Source organism: Lottia gigantea (genome assembly GCF_000327385.1).
Source record: "Lottia gigantea unplaced genomic scaffold LOTGIsca_53, whole genome shotgun sequence".
NCBI classification, from domain to species: domain Eukaryota; kingdom Metazoa; phylum Mollusca; class Gastropoda; family Lottiidae; genus Lottia; species Lottia gigantea.
The window spans coordinates 927,779-949,670 of record NW_008709815.1 but is presented as its reverse complement, the minus strand read 5'-3'; the positions used below and the strand labels follow the sequence as shown (position 1 = coordinate 949,670).

The 21,892-nt window shown below is 34.4% G+C and overlaps 6 protein-coding genes across 6 annotated transcripts; 2 read left to right on the top strand and 4 right to left on the bottom strand.

Moving 5' to 3' along the window:
- Window positions 1–1,043: 1,043 nt before the first annotated feature.
- Window positions 1,044–6,250, bottom strand: LOTGIDRAFT_219414 (hypothetical protein; the record flags this gene model as incomplete). Its single annotated transcript, XM_009062783.1, has 9 exons — window positions 6,145–6,250; window positions 5,136–5,234; window positions 4,534–4,654; window positions 3,714–3,844; window positions 3,103–3,269; window positions 2,502–2,641; window positions 2,133–2,190; window positions 1,626–1,760; window positions 1,044–1,203 (listed from the first exon to the last, which is right to left on the bottom strand). Exons 1-9 carry the CDS (start codon window positions 6,208–6,210, stop codon window positions 1,044–1,046), a joined length of 1,077 nt encoding a protein of 358 aa, XP_009061031.1. The 5' UTR covers window positions 6,211–6,250.
- Window positions 6,251–6,554: 304 nt separating this feature from the next.
- Window positions 6,555–8,550, top strand: LOTGIDRAFT_234636 (hypothetical protein). The gene is made up of 2 exons (XM_009062782.1): window positions 6,555–6,737; window positions 7,545–8,550. Exon 2 carries the CDS (start codon window positions 7,559–7,561, stop codon window positions 8,063–8,065), a length of 507 nt encoding a protein of 168 aa, XP_009061030.1. The 5' UTR covers window positions 6,555–6,737; window positions 7,545–7,558; the 3' UTR covers window positions 8,066–8,550.
- A 485-nt stretch (window positions 8,551–9,035) lies between these two features.
- Window positions 9,036–10,086, bottom strand: LOTGIDRAFT_86790 (hypothetical protein; the record flags this gene model as incomplete). Its single annotated transcript, XM_009062700.1, has 3 exons — window positions 9,036–9,132; window positions 9,485–9,612; window positions 9,811–10,086. Coding segments are annotated over 3 exons (501 nt in total), but the record flags the coding sequence as incomplete, so codon positions are not given.
- A 7,038-nt stretch (window positions 10,087–17,124) lies between these two features.
- LOTGIDRAFT_126351 (hypothetical protein) lies at window positions 17,125–18,374 on the top strand (the record flags this gene model as incomplete). The annotated part of the gene is made up of 3 exons (XM_009062781.1): window positions 17,125–17,457; window positions 17,747–17,874; window positions 18,167–18,374. 3 exons carry the CDS (start codon window positions 17,125–17,127, stop codon window positions 18,372–18,374), a joined length of 669 nt encoding a protein of 222 aa, XP_009061029.1.
- A 786-nt stretch (window positions 18,375–19,160) lies between these two features.
- Window positions 19,161–19,595, bottom strand: LOTGIDRAFT_165758 (hypothetical protein; the record flags this gene model as incomplete). The annotated part of the gene is made up of 1 exon (XM_009062780.1): window positions 19,161–19,595. One exon carries the CDS (start codon window positions 19,593–19,595, stop codon window positions 19,161–19,163), a length of 435 nt encoding a protein of 144 aa, XP_009061028.1.
- A 571-nt stretch (window positions 19,596–20,166) lies between these two features.
- LOTGIDRAFT_126160 (hypothetical protein) lies at window positions 20,167–21,892 on the bottom strand (the record flags this gene model as incomplete). The annotated part of the gene is made up of 3 exons (XM_009062779.1): window positions 20,167–20,374; window positions 20,909–21,036; window positions 21,554–21,892. Coding segments are annotated over 3 exons (675 nt in total), but the record flags the coding sequence as incomplete, so codon positions are not given.

Here is a 21,892-nt window from a genome sequence, read left to right as displayed (position 1 = left end):
CCCATATATGTGTAAAATTAAAAAAAAATCATAAAAATAGGGAATCTTGTAAATTGAGAGGTACTTACTAGTAAATGATGATGTATGTGAATTATAATGATTTTCTGAGGGGGGTCGATTAGGCATAGGAGCCAAATGACCGGGTGGGGAATAAGAATGTGTTTGAACAACATTATTTTCTATCTGAGGACTTTCTGATTGTGAACGTAAATCTTGAGGCATATCTCCTCTATCTCGACTATCATCTTTCCGTCGACGTCTTCTACGATCAGCTTTCTTCTGTAATATCATCTAGAAAATAAAATATAACATGAATAGATATATATAATAGATAATCTTAGATAAGATAGATAAGCTTAAGATTTGAGACTACAATCCATCACTTTCTTTATTTGGGTAAAATATAAACATTATCCATGAATAATGTGCCTCATTTTCCAAAATGACAAAATTCACAAAAATATTTTGAAATGTATGATGATATATAGTATGGCCATTGTTTGTCTTAAAGTGATAATTAGGAGTAATTAGTCCAAATACTTAAAACAAGATTAAGGTAAGTGGATTATCAGATTAATGTATAAACCTGTCAGAAAGCTGGAAATCAGGCAATAATCAAAAGGATTAACAGTAAATATGTTTGACCTTATTAATCTGACATAGAAGTACAAAAAATTGATGTCTTCAAATCCAGTAGAGGTTTATTTAGCTACTACACTAAAAACGTACAAAAATCTTTTTGGATTTTGGGCAATCATAGACCCAGAGTGACATTAAGTGTTCCAAAAAGAATTCGTCGATCATTGAACCCCAACTCATGCTTCAAGACACCCTAAGGACCAAATTACCTACAGTCCATTAATTCCTGGATGTGAAATAATACAAGAAACATTTTGTTTTTGTGGTCTCTTTATATGACAGTTGCAAGTATTTCAAAGTTCAACCAAACAATGCAAAATGCTGCATGTTACATAAATAATCTGTACAAGCAAAATCAAGGGTAAAAGTTGTGTTGTATTGGACTCCTTCGAATAGAAGTACCATCAGGTGTTTCTAAAAGAAACCAAAATACCAAAAGTCAAATGAAATGTTCTTACTTCATATAATTTTTTTCTGTATTCTTCAACTGTTAGTTGTACATCATCACTTAATGGTGGTACAACATCATAGTCTAGTGATACTTCTTCTGATGGGTTATGAAACCTTAAAAATCATGGGAATTTTAAATTGATCTACAGGTCTAATGTGGGACATCATATTAGGAAATAAGAAAATAATCATTAGGAATAGTTGAGACAGAAGACATAGTCAAGGCCACCAGACATTCACACTGTATTGTATGCTAGCAAATATAGCCAATCAGAGCCCTTGACAGAAAGACTGTAAACCATTTGGCTGAGCTGGTTAAGGGGGGCTGTGATTGGCTGTATTTGCTAATGTAATATCCAATCAAATAGCTGCAGTTCCAACCTTCTGTGATTCAAGAAAAGTGCCTAATGATGCCAAGGTTTTAGGAAAAGTTTGTAGTAGCTTGACATTTTTAAAATGCATTACCACCTACATCACTGATATGGAAAAATGAAATTTCTAAGAAAATAGCTTAAGTTTCTATCATCAGAACTTACCTGCTGACATAAGGATGTTTCAAGGCTTCTTCAGCAGTTATTCTTTTATCAGGATTGAAATGAAGTAGTTTTTTCATTAAATCAACAGCTTCAGGGGCTGCACCAGGGACTAGATCTTCTAAATTTCTTTTAGGTCTGCAATATACATACATATAACATAATTTTCAAAGATCTATTAAGCTATCAAGTATATCATATGGGAAAACACATCTTCCAAAATATTGAAAGAAAATGGAGTTTGAAATCTTACATTTCTACAACTGATTACACATAGTCAAAGAAGTAAAGTCAGCATGGATGAGGGAACTTTTGCCTGTACAATGTCAGCTTTCCATTAATCAATTTCGAATTGTTAATGAATTTTTTGCTTCACTGTAGGTGGTAGAAACCACAATAGAAAAGTATTGCATTAAGGCATAAATTTTGAATGCTACCAAAAGGCAAGTAAACCCAAGTAACTTTTCTGAACTACAGTAAGAAAAACAAATATAGATTTATCATACTTACTTCATAGAAGCCTTTTCTAATACTGAAAACCCATAGGCAGATTTCAGACTTTCGATATCTAAAAGTATAGAAAGGAAATTAATGGTAAACCAAATAAAGTATTGTACCTCTTGTCTTTTATGTAAGAGTTTTGTACTGAGATATACCGACAACTCTAGGTTAAGTCTAAAGGTGGTATCAAATTCTAGTTTCATTTTTTTTTAAATTTTCACACTTTTTGGCAAAAAATCATAATATATTTTGAAAAATTGGCTAAAAAATATGCCGCTCAACCACATATTAGCCTCACACTTGTAGAGAGGATGCTCGATTTGAAAGGATTATAGTAAATTAATAAATTCTTTGCATAGGTAGAAAATTGAGTTTTACCTGCTCGAGTTGGTTTGTCTATTGATGCCATTATTCTTTCTATTTGATTTAGCGTTGATGACCCGGGGAACAACGGTTTACCTAGTAACATTTCACCTAATATACAACCTAAACTCCACATGTCAACGCCTTTTGTATACCTACAATAACATGTAATATGATCTGTTTAATATATAGAAATTATAAGGAGGCGCTTGATTGGTTAGTTCTGAACATTTTCCGTCTGTTCTATTTTGGCTTCAATCAAATAGTACAGAACCAGTTATGTCACATTCAAAATTCTCTCTTCTATTCCGTTCTCCGTCATTTTGAATTCTGTGTAAACCTCCTGATCTTTGTTTTATCTCACCGCTTGAGCGCTCAGGTTTCAATAGGATGTGGCTCCTTGTTATTGGGATATCTATCCAGTTCAGGACAAAACAATTTCTCAAAAATTTCAAAGAACTCTCAGCACTCTACAGTAAGCACTAACATGAGTCTTGACCAATCATGCAATCGGTTAAAGAATGTTGAAGAAATTCAAGTATGGTGAAAATGATAGGGGTCTTCATCATGAAATCAACAACAATAATGTATATATAAGGACTAAATAAAACCATACCGATGTGAAGCCAGAAGGATTTCAGGAGCTCTGTACCACCTGGTAGCAACATACTCCGTTAAATTAGGATCACCAGTTTCATCTATACCTATCTGAGTTAAAGATCTAGCTAAACCAAAATCACAGATCTTGACTTTACAATCACTATCTAATAGTATATTAGATGGCTGAAAAATTCGAAGAAAAAAAGTTAATAAAATTCATATCCCGATGTAAGACATCTGTGACTGAAAACAATATGGTGTAAATAAATAACACAAGGCTCCCTGATTCACAAAAAAAATATATGTTATGTAACAGACTTTTCAATCATATGCTACTGAACTTTCTTTAATTAGTAATCGAATGGGACAAATAAAAACTGCAGTCCCATGTGCTTGACTAATGCAACTGTCCTCACAAAATTTTCCTTAATATATCGACATCAAAACCTCAATTAGGTCTTAAGTATGGGCAAAACTAATTTCGGACCACAGATCATAAGTGAATCATATTCCAGTTTCTGAAACATAAGATATCCAGTTAGAGTGCTCCCCCTTATGAAAGAATGGTATGTCAGACAACTATTTTTAGGTTTGACTGGCACCAGAGGCACTACAAATATAACCTACCTTTTTATCTCTATGTATAACATTACCAGAATGTATATATTTAATAGCCTTTAATAATTGATACATAATATATTGTTTATGTACATCTTTTAATATATTACCACGTTTTATCACATTATGTAAATCTGTTTCTGAAAAAATAACAAAAACATATCTATATATATATGGGTATAAGCAAATTAAATTAATGAAATACTTAAAAGGTGCGAATAACAAAGTACAGTTTACAGTGAGGCATTACAACCTACAGCCATCTCCAACCATAAATTTTTCATCAACAAGGGGTGTGCATTATATACGGGTAAATGGATTTTTCCAGATTTTGATTGGGTAAGGAAGGGGTGCGCATTATATTCGGAAATACACCTTATCTGTAAAGTAAAAAAATACAATAAGAAGCAAACTGCCAATCTGCAGACTGGATTTCTTTTTTTGTCCTACTGTTTCGATAATCTTTCCCAAAATACACTGCACCGGACACACAAACCCTCAACTGAGACACAATCATTACTGGTATTGCAGCCGATAAATTCAACGGAGACTAACAAACAATTTCATTGATATTTTGGTATGCAAACAATTAGTCCAGAAAATTTGGGAGTGTTCCGAGGAATTCTTCACCAGGCAAACAACATGTATACCAATTTCCAGGGACATCACTGTTATGAACAGTACTACTATTTCAGCATCTGTGATGAATATGTTGAATAACATAAAGGTAGGTTAGTCAATTTAATTTTGAATGCTTATTCAAAATGGCAATCGCCAACTCAATTATGGATTTTTGCCAAAATAACAAAACATCTGTTATATGACTTACCCATGAATTCAAACACTAAATAAATATCTTTATCATTTTCAGCTTTAATAACATTGTGTAACTTGACGATATTAATATGATCCCCGAACTCTTGTAGGAACATAATCTCTCGAAAAGTACGCTGGAAATAAATTCATTAAAATATAATTTTTTTTTATAAAAAATATATAACAAATATGCCTTGCAACATCAACCACACTACCAGTACTTATAATGGTGGTATTCAAATTTATCATAACCAAATCCAAAAAAAGGGGTCTGAGTGTATATCATCAATTCAAACTAATCAGTAGCATGGCGCTAGAAGCACAAAATGGCTCTAGAGAAGATTCGACCACATGTTTACAAATCATCACTTTGAAAAGCTAAGTCATGTAGCAAATTGGGATGGACAATATCTTCAGTGCTCAGTCAGATATTATTGGCTAATTGAGACAAATCTTGTCCCATATCAAACATATGTTCACTTTCTAGTGTGCTTTATTCATGGTTTAATTACAGTACCAGACTCATGTTAATTAAATCAAATATAGAAAACAGCCCATGGTTCATTAATAATTGATACTAATACTATCAAGGATAACTAAGTAAGATGAATTTACCTGTGCATCTGTTTGATTTCGAAAGGCATCAAAAATTTTCTTGACGGCCACTACTTCACCGGTCCGTCTGTCAATGGCCTTCCATACAATCCCATATGCCTAAAAATAAAAATTATCAAATTTTACCTGGGTATGAAAATGCTGAAGTCTCAATTTGAATAATTTGAAACCACTCCTAAAGAATTGGTGTATGTTAGTCAAGCAGTAGAGAGTCTGGAATGGGCTTAGACTTTGTTCGGCATTGAACTTTGTAGGTTGACTTTTCAGAGAGTAATTTAATGGGAATTCACAATTCTAGAATTTGTGACTGGACTGAATATATCATAATCATCTGGTGCACGAATGAGAAGTAAGCAAATATTACTGGAGTTTGCATGATATGGGAGTTTTCTTGAACACTGCCCTATGGGCAACTAACTGAAATTTTAAAAGATTTAGCCATAGCAAAAGGATTATCATCATATTCAAGTAATATTATGAGACAAATTTTGTCTCAAAACATAACATTAAAACATAGAAGTAGAACAGATAATGTATTCCATTTTCATTTTCAGACAAAATTTATATGTTTTATACAAACATAATATGACATAATAACCTTAATAATAATGTTCCCTTTGGATATATTTACGTATCCCCACACTCCCATTGCATTAGGCAGCCCTAACATAAACACAAATTTCTCGATTTTACTTCTGCTTCTCGTGAGGGTTTAACTTACGAGTTATGTGTACACAAATAGTCTAATAGATTCAAACATTTATTATGACTATGACTATGTTACTTTGCATGTATACATGTTGTCTACAGACATTATCTAATGAATTTAGCCTACTGAGTCAACTTACCTGAACGATCATGCACAAACACATCGTTTTGTATTTTGACATATTTCATTGTACAATGTTTAGGAATTTTGTTTGAAATTATCTTTTTGTTCCGAATAAAAGGATAATTGAGAGAGTAATTACGATCCTAAAATATTCAATTTCGTGTAAAATATACTCACCCCTTTCCCAAGTCTTTTCTTGATTTCATATTTTTTCGTAATATGTGGTTCTATTTCAGAACTCATGGTTTCTTTTTTTAAGTAACGACCGAGGCCGTTAGAACTGTCATGGATCCTTACGCCTGTTTACTACCAATAACAAAATAGTTTCTCACACTTTCACTGATTACTTCGTTCCTGGTACAAATATCACAATAAAAAATATAGCTGAAGTTTGAATACATTATCATGTACCATTTTGACAAGGAAGGATTTCAAAATATTCAATATGAAAAAATCTGTGCAGTAATTTGCAGATGTAAACAGAGAAGCCGAACTTGGCTGTACGTCACAGTTTGACCTTTAGTTTACACCGTTGCTATAGATTTGACCCCGGAAGTAAACCAGTGTTTCGCGCGCAACTCCGGAATGTAAACATAACCACGTGGTTTGTGTATAATAAAAACAAAAGAGTTTTGAATGACTTGTCATTAGGTCATTTCAGTTGATTGCTGTTTGTTGAATCAAATGATTAATATAATTAACGAATAATCTACTTATATTATTAATCCACCACCTTGTGATAATCATAAAACAGTAGAGCAACATTTCCAGTAAGTAATATACATGGAGACAGCAAAACCGATGTTGAGGATGGACTTTCTTTTAAAAAAAGAAGGTTGTCATAATTTACCTTGGCTATGTTGTCGTTTTAATAATTAATGGTATTCAGCATAAATGTAATCGTGCGGAAATACAAAGCAACGTTATTGAGATTTGCTCATGGAAATGCACCTCATATTAATGTTCTTAAGTTCAAAGTATATTCATCTTTTTAATTGGTAATTCACGATGGTTGCCCAAAGTTCACAACTTTAAATAACATTATTAATTGCATCAGTGGAACGCCTATAGCTGAAAATGAAAAATCGAGATCGTATGTCGCTTGTTTATGAAGAAACTAATACTTAATTTAACATAGAATTAATTGGAGCCAAGGAAGTTGGGCGCTCCTGAGCTCAATTCAGCTATGTAATGTATGTGTCGTTAGTCATATTGAGCAGAAGACAAAATAATATATCTGTGGCTCAGCTTTTGGTAGTTGATCCACTGGATAAAGTTTTTTTCTAAACGTAACGTGTGAAAGAAAAATTTTGAACACAATTCAAGTTCAAGGGACGTAACTTGTCACTTAATAAATATGGTAGGGTATACATAGTCACCGTATGATTGCATAGATTGATTTGATTAGGGAATTATATATTTTGCAATACATTGTATATGATTTATGTTGAATCTAGAAATAAAACGCTTCAAATTTTTTGGCATAATTGTTTCATAAACCAATGACGCACTGAATCGAATCTTTGTCGTGTCAGTCAACATGCTTTTATTCCACCCAAAAATGTTTAACATTTCAGGTAATTGTCATAATATGGCTTATCAGAAGCAACCAGTAAAATTTGAAGTGAAACAGCATGTCAATAATGCTAAGTTTAATCGTATGTTTAGAACTGTATCGCGAGATGTAACCGGCACGAGTTGTGACATCCCAGAGCGCAGCAAGATTTTGTTTGGTTACGTTAATCATCCCTTCCCTAACACATTGGTATCAGTGGTGTCATTTAGATTGTCTGATAATAGACTTGAAGAGCCAACGTCCATATTTTCGTGTGAATATTACCATCATATTTCATATCTGTTTGTGAAAAGAGACCATCAGGGTGAAGGATATGGACGGAGAATGGTTGAACGTGCAATCAGTATGATACTACAACATAATATAACGCGACCTGTTCGTCTGCAGAGTGCTCGTAAATCTATTGAGTTCTTTGAGCGTGTGGGATTTCAGAAGTTAGGAGAGGTGTACGATACATCTCATAGCGTCAATGGTTCTCCGTTGTTTAATTTCATGCAGGATATGGAAAGGACATTAACTTGAACCTGTTGTCTTTTTTTTAAGTAATACAAATATGGTGTAGTCAGTATAAGTGTTTGTTGCAGACGATGTTACATAGCTGAAATTTGTTCCAAATTTAACTAATTTCATACAGAATGCGCAAACTACATATTAAATGGCAGAAACGATGCAACAATTTATTAGTTTTTCTGTCTATATACCAGTCGACAGTGTCAAAAGAGCTATCAGAGGCTATAATAGAGGCAGACCTTTCGGTCTAAGTTACATTTTCATGTGCAGTGTAATTTGGCCTATTCTTAGGGAAACATTTTAAACTGACCACAGCGGTAGACTGATCACATAACCTAGACCAATGCTTATGTTACACACACAATTGAAGAATTATTTAATGATGCAGTTTTATGATGTAAAGGTTTATAGATTATCTATAGCTGTAGTGGAAATGAAATTTAACTAATTTGTTATTATTTGATGCTTTTTTGTCGAATTAAATAATAGAATATTATATATTTTAAAGTAGCCTACTATGGATAGGTCACCAGTGCAGTTATGGTGGCTTACCATATAAGATTAGCTTCATTAAGACAGAATTTGTGACGATTATGCTTTCTGTTTAGCAACATACTGCCACTTCAAAGGACCTACCAGGTCAAATAACCCATCCCAGGGCCCATCCCCGCTCCCCCTCCCCAAAATAAAAAACAGACTTTTTAAATATGCATACTTTTTTTTTTTGGAAGCAGTATAATGTAGACAGCATCGATTTTGGATTGCGGAAAACATTGAAAAACGCCCATGGTCTGGTAGTCAAGGCAGATGGATATTTGTAAAGAATGAGTGCATCTAATTTCTTGTGTTAAGAATTTGATTGGTTTTAGACCTAACGTCTTTTTGTAACAGTACATTTAAATGGCCCCGGAATTAGCGCTACATCATTGCCCCAAGTTTCTGAGTAAATAGAAGGCAATGGATCGTCACCTTTCGTGAAAGTAAACTTTTGGAGCAAAGATGTAACGTATAGAAAGACGCGTGATTTAGAAAATGATTCACCTACACAACCCCTTCTACCAACTCCAAACGGAATAAACCTGAAAACCAAAGGTTAAATGACAATATATGAAAGGAAGGAAACGGTTTTTCTTTTATTTTTTTTTTTTTTGGCTTTATTCTCATTAAAGTTCAACCGGGAGCACGAGGACCGTTTTTTGGATAACAAACACAGAGGGTACCTCGTAGGATATTTTTTAAAGCTAGTTTTGTTGGAAAAAAAAACCTGATTTTAACTGGATTAATTTCGACCCAATTGGTTTCAACAGTTAACACCAAGCCTAAAACACATCATATAGAAAACCATTTTAAGCAAGTTTAGTGAAAACCCACCACAATACATTTTTTTAGCATATTTGACATAAAAACGTCTCCGTGTTTCAAAGAACTTACTGCTGTCTTTTTGGATGGTCAAGTGGTAATATTTCACCATTTTCATCCAGATATCTTTCTGGAGTAAACTTTGTAGGATTCTTCCAGTAATTATCAGAGAAAGCAATCGACCACAAATTTGTGAACATCTGAAAAGAGTATTAGATTAAAGCCATCTCCATATACAGGATACAAATAAAACAAACAAGTGAGAGAGAGCGAGACTGAACGATAGGAGAAAAGATATGAGGAGGACGAGAGCTTGGGTGAAAGATAAGAGAAAAGATAGGTGGAGAGAGCGGGCGAGGGGAAGATTAAGATTTATCTAAGTCATGGTTCATGCTTACCGTTGAATTAGCTGGGATTTTATAACCATCAATATCTACATCCATTCTATTACAATGAGGTACACCATATGGAACATGGCGAATAAACCGCAAAGTTTCTAAGATGGCTGCATAGGTGTAATGCATTTTTGACCTATCTTCAATTGAAGGTTCTCGGTGACCTATTTTATCGTCGATTTCATCTTGGATACGCTTCTGAACATCTGGGTGGTATAACATTAGAAGGAAAAATCCACTCAATGTTCCTTTCGTTGTCACAAATCCAGCTGAAATGATATTCATCAATATTCCTTGAATTGTATCTTCTGATGTTTCTGGATCCCCTATCAGAACTCCTAGTAATCCTTTTCTGTTTTCTTCTAGTCTCTGTAAAGTGAAATAATATCTATTGGTTTTATTTTTCACAAAAGCTTTTTTTGTCTACATACGTCAATTCACATTTTGTTCAAAGTGAGCATTTCCAAAAACATTCTTTAGTGAACGAATGGATTATGGAGAGGGGTTATTTAGGCATAAGCCTGTTCCCCAATCCATTTAATGTATTAATAAAATATTGTTTATAAAAAAAAACGACTGGATGTATAAGTCCCACATCTACCGCAAATGTTAAAACACTTAGTAAGCACAGCTGTTGCACCTACAATTAAGGTAAATAATATATTTGAATTCAGAAATGACGTCCAGCTTGAAATTAATCGATAAAAAACCATTTCTTTGCCGCAACGAAACGATCATGGTTGCATTTTAATCAATTATATTTCATTACCTTTACCAATTCTGGATTTAAGAAAACACTTTTCATTGCATCTGCACAAGAATTATAATGATCATATAATTTTTTCGTCGGACCTGGTATAAAGCGTAACCATGGAAATAATGTAAACATTAGATTAACTTCTAATCGAAACATTTTAATCAAAGCTTTATCAAATCTGTCTACCGCTTCAGCGACCTTTTCTGTATCTTCTGGGGTTTCATTGGTTAACTGAAAAAAGTAAAGGAAAATCATGAAAGATCCTTGGTTCATAAACTTTTCGAACACGAATACAACTTATACATATGTTTACGTTGACTCCTCGAACCTCTTCACCCGTTTGATTCTTAAGGGTCCCATACACGATCAATTTGTTCGTCAATTAACTGATTTCAATTCATTCACAAATTGATCGTTTATGGACGCATTTTTGTGTCGACTCTGGGATAGGAGAATTGATAAATGTTTTGACCAATGACGTACAAAAAAAGATGTACATGCCGATCAAATTACTGCGGCATTAAGTAAGAAGAGTTTCCAGAATGAAACCGAGGTGCTAGTCGAACAGAAATGTCTGAACTTCCTGTACTCATGTTCCATCTCTGACTAACCTTAACAACGTGAACTTCGAGCGTGATTCAAGGGGCATCTCACCGGCATATTATATTAGCATGGGTATATCACTTTATACTTACAAATATGTATATAATCCGTATCAATGATGTTGTTAATGCTGCATCAATATCAAAAGATTTAACTGTGGTGTCATCACCATCAGCTGTCATAGATTTTTCTAACAGCCGAATTTCAGAACCGACCATCTCCTCAAATACCTGGATTCCATCTCCATAAAGCTTTATTGTATTATGTACAATTTTTCTGAGATGAACCTGTACTTCGTCATAATCTCTTAAAACGATATCTTTGTTCATAAGATGATTCCTGAAAAATGACTGTGGTCTGTCGGAAGTGACGTCACGATACTTAGTTGATGTAAATAGCTTACGTATAATTTGGGTACTGTTTAAGAAAATCATGCTAGAACCTGGTATTCTTAAAGCCACGATCTCTCCATATTGTCTGTATAAATCCTCAGCCATTAGGTTAATTTGAGCATCTTTATTTCGCAGCAGATTCATAAATAATTTCAAACTTTGCCAGCGAGAAGGTCCTGGTGGAAGAGGAAGCGAAGGACTGTACTTCTCATTGAACCAGCGAACAAATATATAGGTACATATCAAGACAACAGCCGCGACTAATAACAAACTCATTTTTGTCCATGCGTATTTAATAAAATATGGTGATTCGAGTACCTAAAAAACAGAATGAACATTGAGTAGAAAGAATGAACATTGAGTAGATTTCAGTGGAAATAACGTAACACATAATATATCAGGTGTATATTTGTTCTTTTATATTGGTATTTTGGACTTTTATTCATACATGTAATAAAACACACATTATTTTCTATGTAAATTGTCTGTGAGGGAGCTGAATTGTTAGATACAGTTGAAGATAGGTAATGGGTGTTCCGGAAGGTGTACTAGCGACACCACTGTTGCATTATAAAATCCAATCCTTTTCCATATTCAACGACGATTTATGCCAATACAAATTACTAGTATTAATTTTTTAAGCCAGAGGGAATATTTTGGTTTCACAAGCGTATTCCCAAATACACCGAGTGGCCTGGTTCGAAATATGTGAGTTTTCGAAAATATGCAATGAAATTTTGACAATGAAAAAGAGCAACAATCAGTCGAAGATCGCATGTTGTGGTGCCTCTACCCAAGCCTGGCAATTTGATTCTGTGTCAAAATGGTCCTTTAAAAGGAATATTTTATTCAATTATACTTTACACAACAATTTCTTTCATAAGACGACAGAGAATAAATCAACTTATCAAGCTTATCTATACAGTATAAATTATACGGGTCAATGTGTCTCTTGTTTTAAAGAAAGTAATATAACCGGATTTCGGAGGGGCAATGGAGTGTGCTGTTTAGTTGCAATAATGGAATTGGTCGGTTGTCAGATTTTTTCAGGGCGGCAACCCATTTTTTGTAAGTGGGCGAGGGGCTAGCCCACACCCTTGCCCCCAAGCAGCTACGGGCTTGGTTGCAGGGGTAGTGTGGATTTGTACCAAGTAGATATGCAGCCGAATATCCACGTCACTTTTGGCCGAGACACCCCATTGCATTTATTAACATTTATTACCGTCAGTTAAATGACGAAATCTACCCACATTATTGTCTTGTCTTATATAATCCCTATACTCCAGGTCGCAGTGAACAGTCTCACGTATCAAATTTTAATACACCTGAATGTCGAATAGCTTATTTAAGAAATTTGATAATGTAAATAAAAGATAGACTACTACTTACTTGTATCTGTGGCCGTATATAAAGTTGTATGTATTCACTGTGTTTAGCCCAAATAACACAGCTGTATAGACAAATATAATTGTAGATCTCGTTTTTGACATGACCATTGAACTCTAATAAACATGTTTAAAGAGGTTATGCATGCTTCGCCGAGTAAATGGTTAGGAATAAACATATGTAGAATTCAGAGGCCTTATGATAAGAAAGTCCCACATTTTAAGCACAATTTATTATGCATCGAGCTTGGTAAGATTTGTGCTGTACAAATATGTATAGTACTTTATGATCTTTATTTAGAACGATTTGTCTAATCTTGTGCAGCTCTCACTCTTTACTACTTATACTATATAACAATTATAGGATCGTTTTGAATGTACACGGAAATCTATGGAAAGGTCAATAGTATGACTTAATGCAATCGGCAATCTCCGACAATTTCTGTACCAGACCTATTATGTTGCAGAGCGCTGCGCAACTTTCACGGTAGGTCGTTTGGTATTTCAAGACTTAAAAAAACTATTCAGGAATATGAAAAAAAAAAAACACAAGAAAGTTGCGGTACAAAAATTTTTATTGAAGTTATTGTAGGCCTACCACAAGTGGAATGAACATTTGTAAGACGCTACACATTTTGTTCCCGGAATTCTTTTTTTTATAATAAAACAAGCTGAGAAATGCTACACGAGAAAATGTATTATATAACAAGATATTGAATGAAAACTAACCACACGTATCTTTCAACATCCATTGTGTCTGATACGATCCAAAACACAAACACAAATACATGTACATGTACTCTATATTTTGAGTGGTAAGCTAATAAATTCTGTCCCTGAGTCTTAATGAACTGTATAGACGATTTTCGTTCTCAAATAAATTAATTTTTTTGTCATGTTATGAGAGGTCATCCACGATCTATGTCTACAATCAAATCGGAGTGAAATATTCTAATGTAGTTAATAAGAAATAAACTTTTTGGGGGTGTCAAAAACAAGTTCACAGTGTCAAGATCTCATTACATACGAAAAATACGAAAGTCCAACCAAAACTTTATTATTTCTATATATGACAGAGTCTCAAGAAAAGACGAGTCATCTTTTTAACTTTCAGATAATTCTGGGCACACATCGATTTGAAGTATCAAATTTCTAATTTCTATTGTTGAGCTATGAACAGTATTACTGATTAGATAAAAAAAAATCACCGTTTCTGAGACTACGGTACGATTGGTAACAAATGTCGAATCTGTCCCTTAACATTTGTAATATAAAACAGCTAGACGTCTTCAAACTGAAAGTCTTGAAAACACTCTTCTGCTTCAGAATCAGTTTTTGAAGAATTTAACGTAAAAAATGTCGGTGCGAGATTATAGTAGCCTAGCATTGTGAACTGCGCTAAAAACAGTTTTTCTATCAAACTCGGTATGTGACAATGTCAAAGTGAACTAGCTATAAAACATGTATATACATGTATATAATATAGAGATAGATAAGATAATGCACTTTTTGTGCAGGTTTTAAAGGCACATTATCTGAAAGAGGTGCAAGAGTTCGAGTAGCCATTTAAGTAATATTCATATAACAGTTTTCATGAGATAAGAGATTTTTTACACCAAACGCGAAGGTGGCCCTGTTTTAATCTTTTAACGAATGAAAACCTTGCTATAAACATTACTCACAATGGATTTGTGTATGTTCTTGATGGCTGGTTAAGAATTCAGCAGAATTTGTTTCATAACAGATACGTCAGTAAGTGTTTTACTATCATATATTTTTACTGGATCAAGTATATTGGACCGCTTGATAATGTTGTTAGTGCAACAAGGACTTTGCCATTCTTTCATAACCGAGGTTCAGGGGCGGGACCTATATACCATTGCCTTGAACTATTCAGGCATACCAAATTTATTAGTGCACGTCCACCACTTAAGGGACAAACATTACGTGAACACCGATCAGTAGCCTATGCTCTAAGGTAAGTTGCTTTAAATCTCGGAATATTCAATAACTCTGCAAACAGTGCAATATTACAATTACATATAGTGTGCAACGAGCAAAACGTTCTGTTTTAAAACATTTTTTTTCATTCGTTATCCCTGATAAGATATGCATTACTATATACCCAAAATCTTGTCTTGTATTCAACCATGTTTTACGTTGTTAATAATATAGTATATCATTACAACTAACGAAATATTGGGTCAACATTCGCTTGCACTGGTTAAAATAAAAGTACAACTGTATATCAAAGACAAATACGAAATGAAACATTTAAATTTGCATGGTTCTGAACCTGGGGCACTAGTGAACTAAGGAGAACCCCACGCCTTGTCGAAAAAACAATTAAATCTGGAATTCTGATCGAACATTGAGTCATCCCATTTTGTCCATGCTTATGGTCGAAGAAGGAATACGAAAAGTCAGAGAGTTTGGGAATCAGGGAACTAAAGTGTTTTAAACATGTTTCAAGTCGTTTCAGGGGAAAATCGTACACAATGAGTTGGATATTGATTCTAGTAGCTGCACTAGGGGTATATATGCTTCTATCATGGTTTAAAAATAAACAGAGACCACCATTACCACCAGGACCTTCTGTACTCGAATGTCTTCAAATCTCTCTGCGTTGTCTGAAAAACTTTGAAATACATTTAATTTCTGTAAAACTGTGGAAACGTTATGGAGATCTTGTGAGGATTAATTTTTTAGGTTCAAATATAGTATTTGTGAACAGTGTTCGACTCTCGCGTAAATTGATAACGTCTGCAAAATACAAAGACTTTACAAATGAACGACCTCCATCGTTTATTCAGAAATTCATTGTTAAAAACGGCAAGGATATTGCGTTTAGTCCAGTCACAGAAATGCATATGAAGCTTCGAAAATTAATCCACACTGTATCTAAAATATATGGTACTGGTATTAAAGACTTCGAAGATATGGTTAACACACAAGTTCGAATCTTAGAAGATCAACTACAAGCTGGTGCAGGTCGCCCTGTGTTTGATTTAGATAGAGCTCTCACCAACTCATTAATCCACATAATCCATATGTTTGTACGTAGATGCATTCTTATTTTGTTAAACTGCCGCTGAATTCAGCTCCACGACAAATAACAAATTTCCGCATAATAAAAGCACAGAGACAATGAAGCAGTCTTTCATTGAAATAGATAACTGGTTAATCCATGATATTAAAATATAAGTAAAATACTTCCATGCTTTCATGTAGACAAAAAAAAAATCATTTGAATATTTTCTTTATTTTTCAGTTGACGAATCAGAGACCATCAAACTCTGAAGAACTGTGTACCATGGTCGAAGAGTATGATAGATTTGTGGATTTGTTGTTTAGATTTGACAACGAGATAACCTTAACGATCTTGCCGTTTTTAAAATATATTCCCGGATCAACGAAAAAACTCGTGGATGATTCTATGGCCAGCCATAAGCAAGTCCAAGATTTTTATTTAGGACCAGAGATGTGTAAGGTAATTATGGAGCTATAATGATCGGTGTTGAAATGATAAGCCAGATGGTCCAGATACATTATTTTCTACCCTTGTTATAATCAATACAGCTAAGTTGGTGGATAGAATCTTATGTTTCTATATCAGGCCTGTTTTACTTCAATCTGATGGGTCATTTTCCGTGGTCGACTAGGGTCATGAACATATGTAAATAGACTTCAAAAAGCATTAGAAATGTACAAAAACCGCATAATTTCTTCAAACATACCTCGATCTAGGACTTTCATTTTCTATTTCTATATCATGTCTTTTCTTTATATGACAAAGTCTCAAGAAAAGACGAGTTGTCATTTTAACTTTTAATCTTTGATAATTCTGGACACCCATGGATTTGGAGGCTCAAATTTCGACAGTGAGCTGTGAACACCATAACTGATTAGCCTAGACGCTTGGTCAAACGGATGGCGAATCCGTTCCTTTAAATTGGATTGCAATTCTAATTCTTCTTTTCTTTCTGATATATTTCATCTGGACTGTTATCTAGTTTTAAGTAGATACACTTGCTTTGAATATACAGGTATTTTATATTCCAATCTTTCCATAGAGCATGAAATCGGGTACAAATCCGTTGTAACTTACATGTTTGTATATTATATATTGTTGTAGAGTGTGAAGGGAAATGGTAGCCTAATAGCAACATTACTCGAGGAAATGGAAAAAGATCCCGAAATCACCAATGATCACGCTGAAGGTGTTGTTACCGACGTTCTCGTCGCCGGTTTTATCACAACTAAGGGTACTTTAAATGGTTTTTTCTTGCTTATGATGTATTACCCAGAAGTACAAAGAAAGATTCAACAGGAGCTGGATGAAAAGATTGAAAGAGATAGACATCCTAGTTTAGATGATCGTCCGGAGTTACATTATACTAATGCTGTAATTTTGGAAGTATTTCGATATATCCGACACACGGTTATAGGAGTACCTCATTTGGCATCAAAGGACCTCGAATTTGAAGAATACACAATACCCGCTCATTCCATGGTAAGATTTCTTTCTGTTGAAACAATTCTGTGGAACCTTCTCTGAAGATGGCTCTAGGCCTAAATATGCCGTTATGAAGATGTTTGTTGCATCCTAGGCCATTTGGGAGAATTAAACTCTCCCTTCCCCGAAATACTATTCGCAAAACATTTAAATCTATATCGAAATTAGCAACGCAAACATAATAGTGTTATTGATTTCACTATATCACCCAATCCCTTTTTCATCTTCATCGTTGAACAAACATTTTGAAAACTTGAGTTAAGTATTCTTTTTTTGTTCATTACAGATAATTCTAAACCATTGGGTAATGGCTAGAGATGACTCTGTATGGGATGATCCATACTCTTTCAAACCAGAACGATTTTTAGACGAAGATGGTAAGCTGGTATCCGTTGATCATCGTCTTAGACAACAGTAAGTTCAGTGTTTTGAATTTCTGTACATCTGGCGCATTGTAAAGTACACTGAAGGTTTTCATTTAAAATGGATGAAATACGTGTTCTTGGATAAGATTTTTATCAGATGTAAATCTTGAATTGGCTTTATCACCCCCTTTGGTAGAGTCTACATAGTTAATATTGTACTGTTGAATAAATAAACCAAGTACTAACGATTCGAACAAACAGGAGCTGTTCCAAATTTGAAATTCGTCATTGCGGTATCATTTGTTCCTATGACAAACATGCTTATATTTCATATCTTTCAGGTTGATCACTTTTGGCATTGGAATAAGAAGTTGTGTTGGAGAATCTTTTGCTAGAACACGCATATTTTTGTATGTGACGTCATTATTACAGAAATTCACGTTTAGTCCCGGTGATAACGTACTGCCTCCAGAAGATTCTGCGAGGTGGATGACAAAAGCAGTACTGTGTCCACAATTCTTAAACTGTGTTGTGGAGAAAAGAAAATAAATACCAGTAGAAATATTATATAATATGGTTTTAATTTCCACTTGAAAACTAATTATATAACTTACTCTGAACTTAACTCTATACATGCCAATCTTATAGTTAAAAATACTTCATCATATACAACGCCGGTTTGTTTTCTGTCATTACATTCACCCCATTCTTGTGATAGACCCTTTAGTGACCTGGCTAGATTTGAAACATTTTGAATAAGCCTTCTGAAATGACAAAAAAATTGACAAGGAATCTTCTAAATTCATTCTTATTTTCGGGGTCTTCCATTTTTTGATCTTATACAATTTACTATTATCTGTCTTAACTTTTATCAGCTGATATGATACAATGTGTCCTAAATACTTGGCGTCCCTGAACGAGAAATAAGACTAAAGAGTTAACTGTAGGCCACATTCCCTGAATCCATGAAAAACTTATCATACCATTCGACATGTTCTTCATAGGAAGTTGCGAAACAATGCCACCGTTCAGGTAGACCTACCTAACAGTCTTCCATTAGTCTTCAAAATGTCGTTGGTGCACATGTAAATAGTGTTGTGAATCCACGAACGATACATCATATCAAGAATTACCACCTTAAAAGTGCTAATAAGTATACGTTTGTACTACACAGTCTAATATAAAAGTTCAAGGGAGGTAACTATAGATTATTTTCTCGTATTTTGTGCTTTTAAGGAGTCAATAATTACAAAAAGGATAAGATTTCTAATTTTCTGTCTCTGAGAAGGCCTGTTTATATGGGCAATGCAACGTAGGGTGAGATGAGGTGAATGTTCACAGACTTTCTGCTATAACAGTCCCTACAACCAGCATTCCACAGAGACTATCTGCTATAACAGTCAATACAACCAATACAACCAGCATTTCACACAGACTATCTGCTATAACAGTCCCTACAACCAGCATTCCACACAGACTATCTGCTATAACAGTCAATACAACCAATACAACCAGCATTTCACACAGACTATCTGCTATAACAGTCAATACAACCAGCATTCCACACAGACTATCTGCTATAACAGTCAATACAACCAGCATTTCACACAGACTATCTGCTATAACAGTCAATACAACCAGCATTCCACACAGACTATCTGCTATAACAGTCAATACAACCAGCATTTCACACAGACTATCTGCTATAACAGTCAATACAACCAGCATTCCACACAGACTATCTGCTATAACAGTCCCTACAACCAGCATTCCACACAGACTATCCAATCAGCGATCTTTTGACTTTTGGAGTAAAGGATAGTAATTGAAAATGGCGGCCTCAGTAGAATAACTGAGCATTGTTGCACTTTCTTCCCAACCCCTTTTGGAAAACTTGACAGAAAAGTACTAAGGCCTACTAATGTGTCCATAATATTCACTAAACAATTCAGACCATTCCAACGCTTACTTCCATCTTAAATCAACTTTTCAGATGGGATTTTGTTCCCGATAATGACTACATTGGATGGGGACTTAACTCTTTTTTGTTTAATAGTACTATGTCAAATCAGTCATTCACGAGACTTTTAAACGAATTACCAATATTTCAAAGCTGCAGAACAATTATGTTCATTCTGTTAACTTTTATCTTTAGCAGCTACACAAATTTTGTCACACATGTGCTTAAATATGTATTGTTCGTTTCGAACAACTCAAACCTGTATCACTGACATTAGAAAACCAGATTGAAATAATTTATTATTTTTATTTCATAAAGTGAATAAATCATCGACCAGGCAAATAACAAGGAACTTCTTTCTCCAGTCAGTCAGATTCTCATTCATTTGCGATTCTCAACAACACAATCTAAGAATTCAGGACAGAGGGCAGATTTTTTCAGCCATAATTCAGAATTTTCAGGGGATAGTTCATTATCACCAGGTTTGAAATTAAATTTCTGCAGCAATGACGTCACATATAAAAACACACGTGACTTAGCAAAAGATTCACCCACACAATTTCGTCTTCCAATGCCGAAGACCATAAACCTGCAATAAAATAATGTCTTGATACAATTTTAATAAGTTACACATAATACGAGGGACTAGAATGCTAGAGAAATATTGCGGATTCAACTATTATCTTAGTTTAGCAATAGCAATATATATTATTGTCAATCTGATTCAATTGCAGATCTGAAAGTTCCTTCGTGTCGTATCTGTGGCTCACTGCGCCTGGGACCCATGATCTGAAGACAAAGCTTTGGGCTTTGAGTTCAAAATACTTCAAGTTCTATAGAGCAAGTTGAGATAGTTCCCATACTTTATAAGCAAATGCATTGCTCAATTATGCTCAATAAAACTCTGTCAACCCAAAGTTTTGGGACATATATTATGATAATGGATCTACAATTCGACAAAATGCGAAGGATTTCATCACCCGAAAAGTGAAGTAACCTTTAAAATAAATCACAGAACGAAGCATCATAGTCTGCCTGGAACTCGGATTGATTAGACTATATATATGTATCCAACGAACCGATAAAAACCGCTCTTTACCTGTCCGATTTTGACAGTACTTACTGTTGTCTAAGCCGATGATCAATGGGAACAAATTTACCCTCTTCATCTAAAAATCTTTCTGGTTTAAAAGAGTAGGGATCTGTCCAAATTGACTCATCTCGGTTCATTACCCATATATTCATGATGACCTAAAATGAATGGATTTACAAGGATGCCTAATAAAGGTCATAATTATGAAACAGTCAAAAGTGAATCGACTTCAAGAATGTGATATGCATTATGTATTTTGATATCTCAAATAGATATTTGATTTTGGTTGAATTTTTATGAACACTTTTAATTTAGCTAAAATTCCACACTTGGCTTGTGGGCGCGATGACTTAATTATGGATATTGGCAATCTTCCCATCCGAAACGCATCAATGTGCATATTTAATATTTATGAGTTTTAGTACGATTTGAACGCTTTTTAGTTCGCCCAAACTAGTTTGTTGTGATAGATACTATAACTGGCTCGATTTTAATGATATTTGATCAGATATGCATACAACTAAAACAGATGGATATTGAATTTGATGTCATTAACTACATTATAATAATTTAATCTAATTATGGCAGTGAGCGTATGTTGCCTTGCAAGCTACCTTTCTTATTGCTTGTACGACTTTTCAATTAGTAAGTTATCCAACAACGATTATTGCTCACCGTAGAGTGAGAAGGGATTCTGTATCCCTCTACTTCCAAGTCCTTAGTTGTCATATGAGGAATGGCTAGCGGTGTGTGTCGGATGTATCGAAGGACCTCTAGAATTACAGCATTAGTATAATGTAACTCTGGACGATCATCTAAACTAGGATGTCTATCTCTTCCAATCTTTTCATCCAGTTCTAGTTGAATTTTCTTTTGTACTTCTGGGTAATACATCATCATTAAGAAAAATCCACACAGGGTCGCTTTAGTAGTAACGAATGCAGCTACAACCGTATTGCGAACCACGCCTTGAACATGTTGATCGGTAAGTTGGGGATCTTTGTCTTGTTCTTC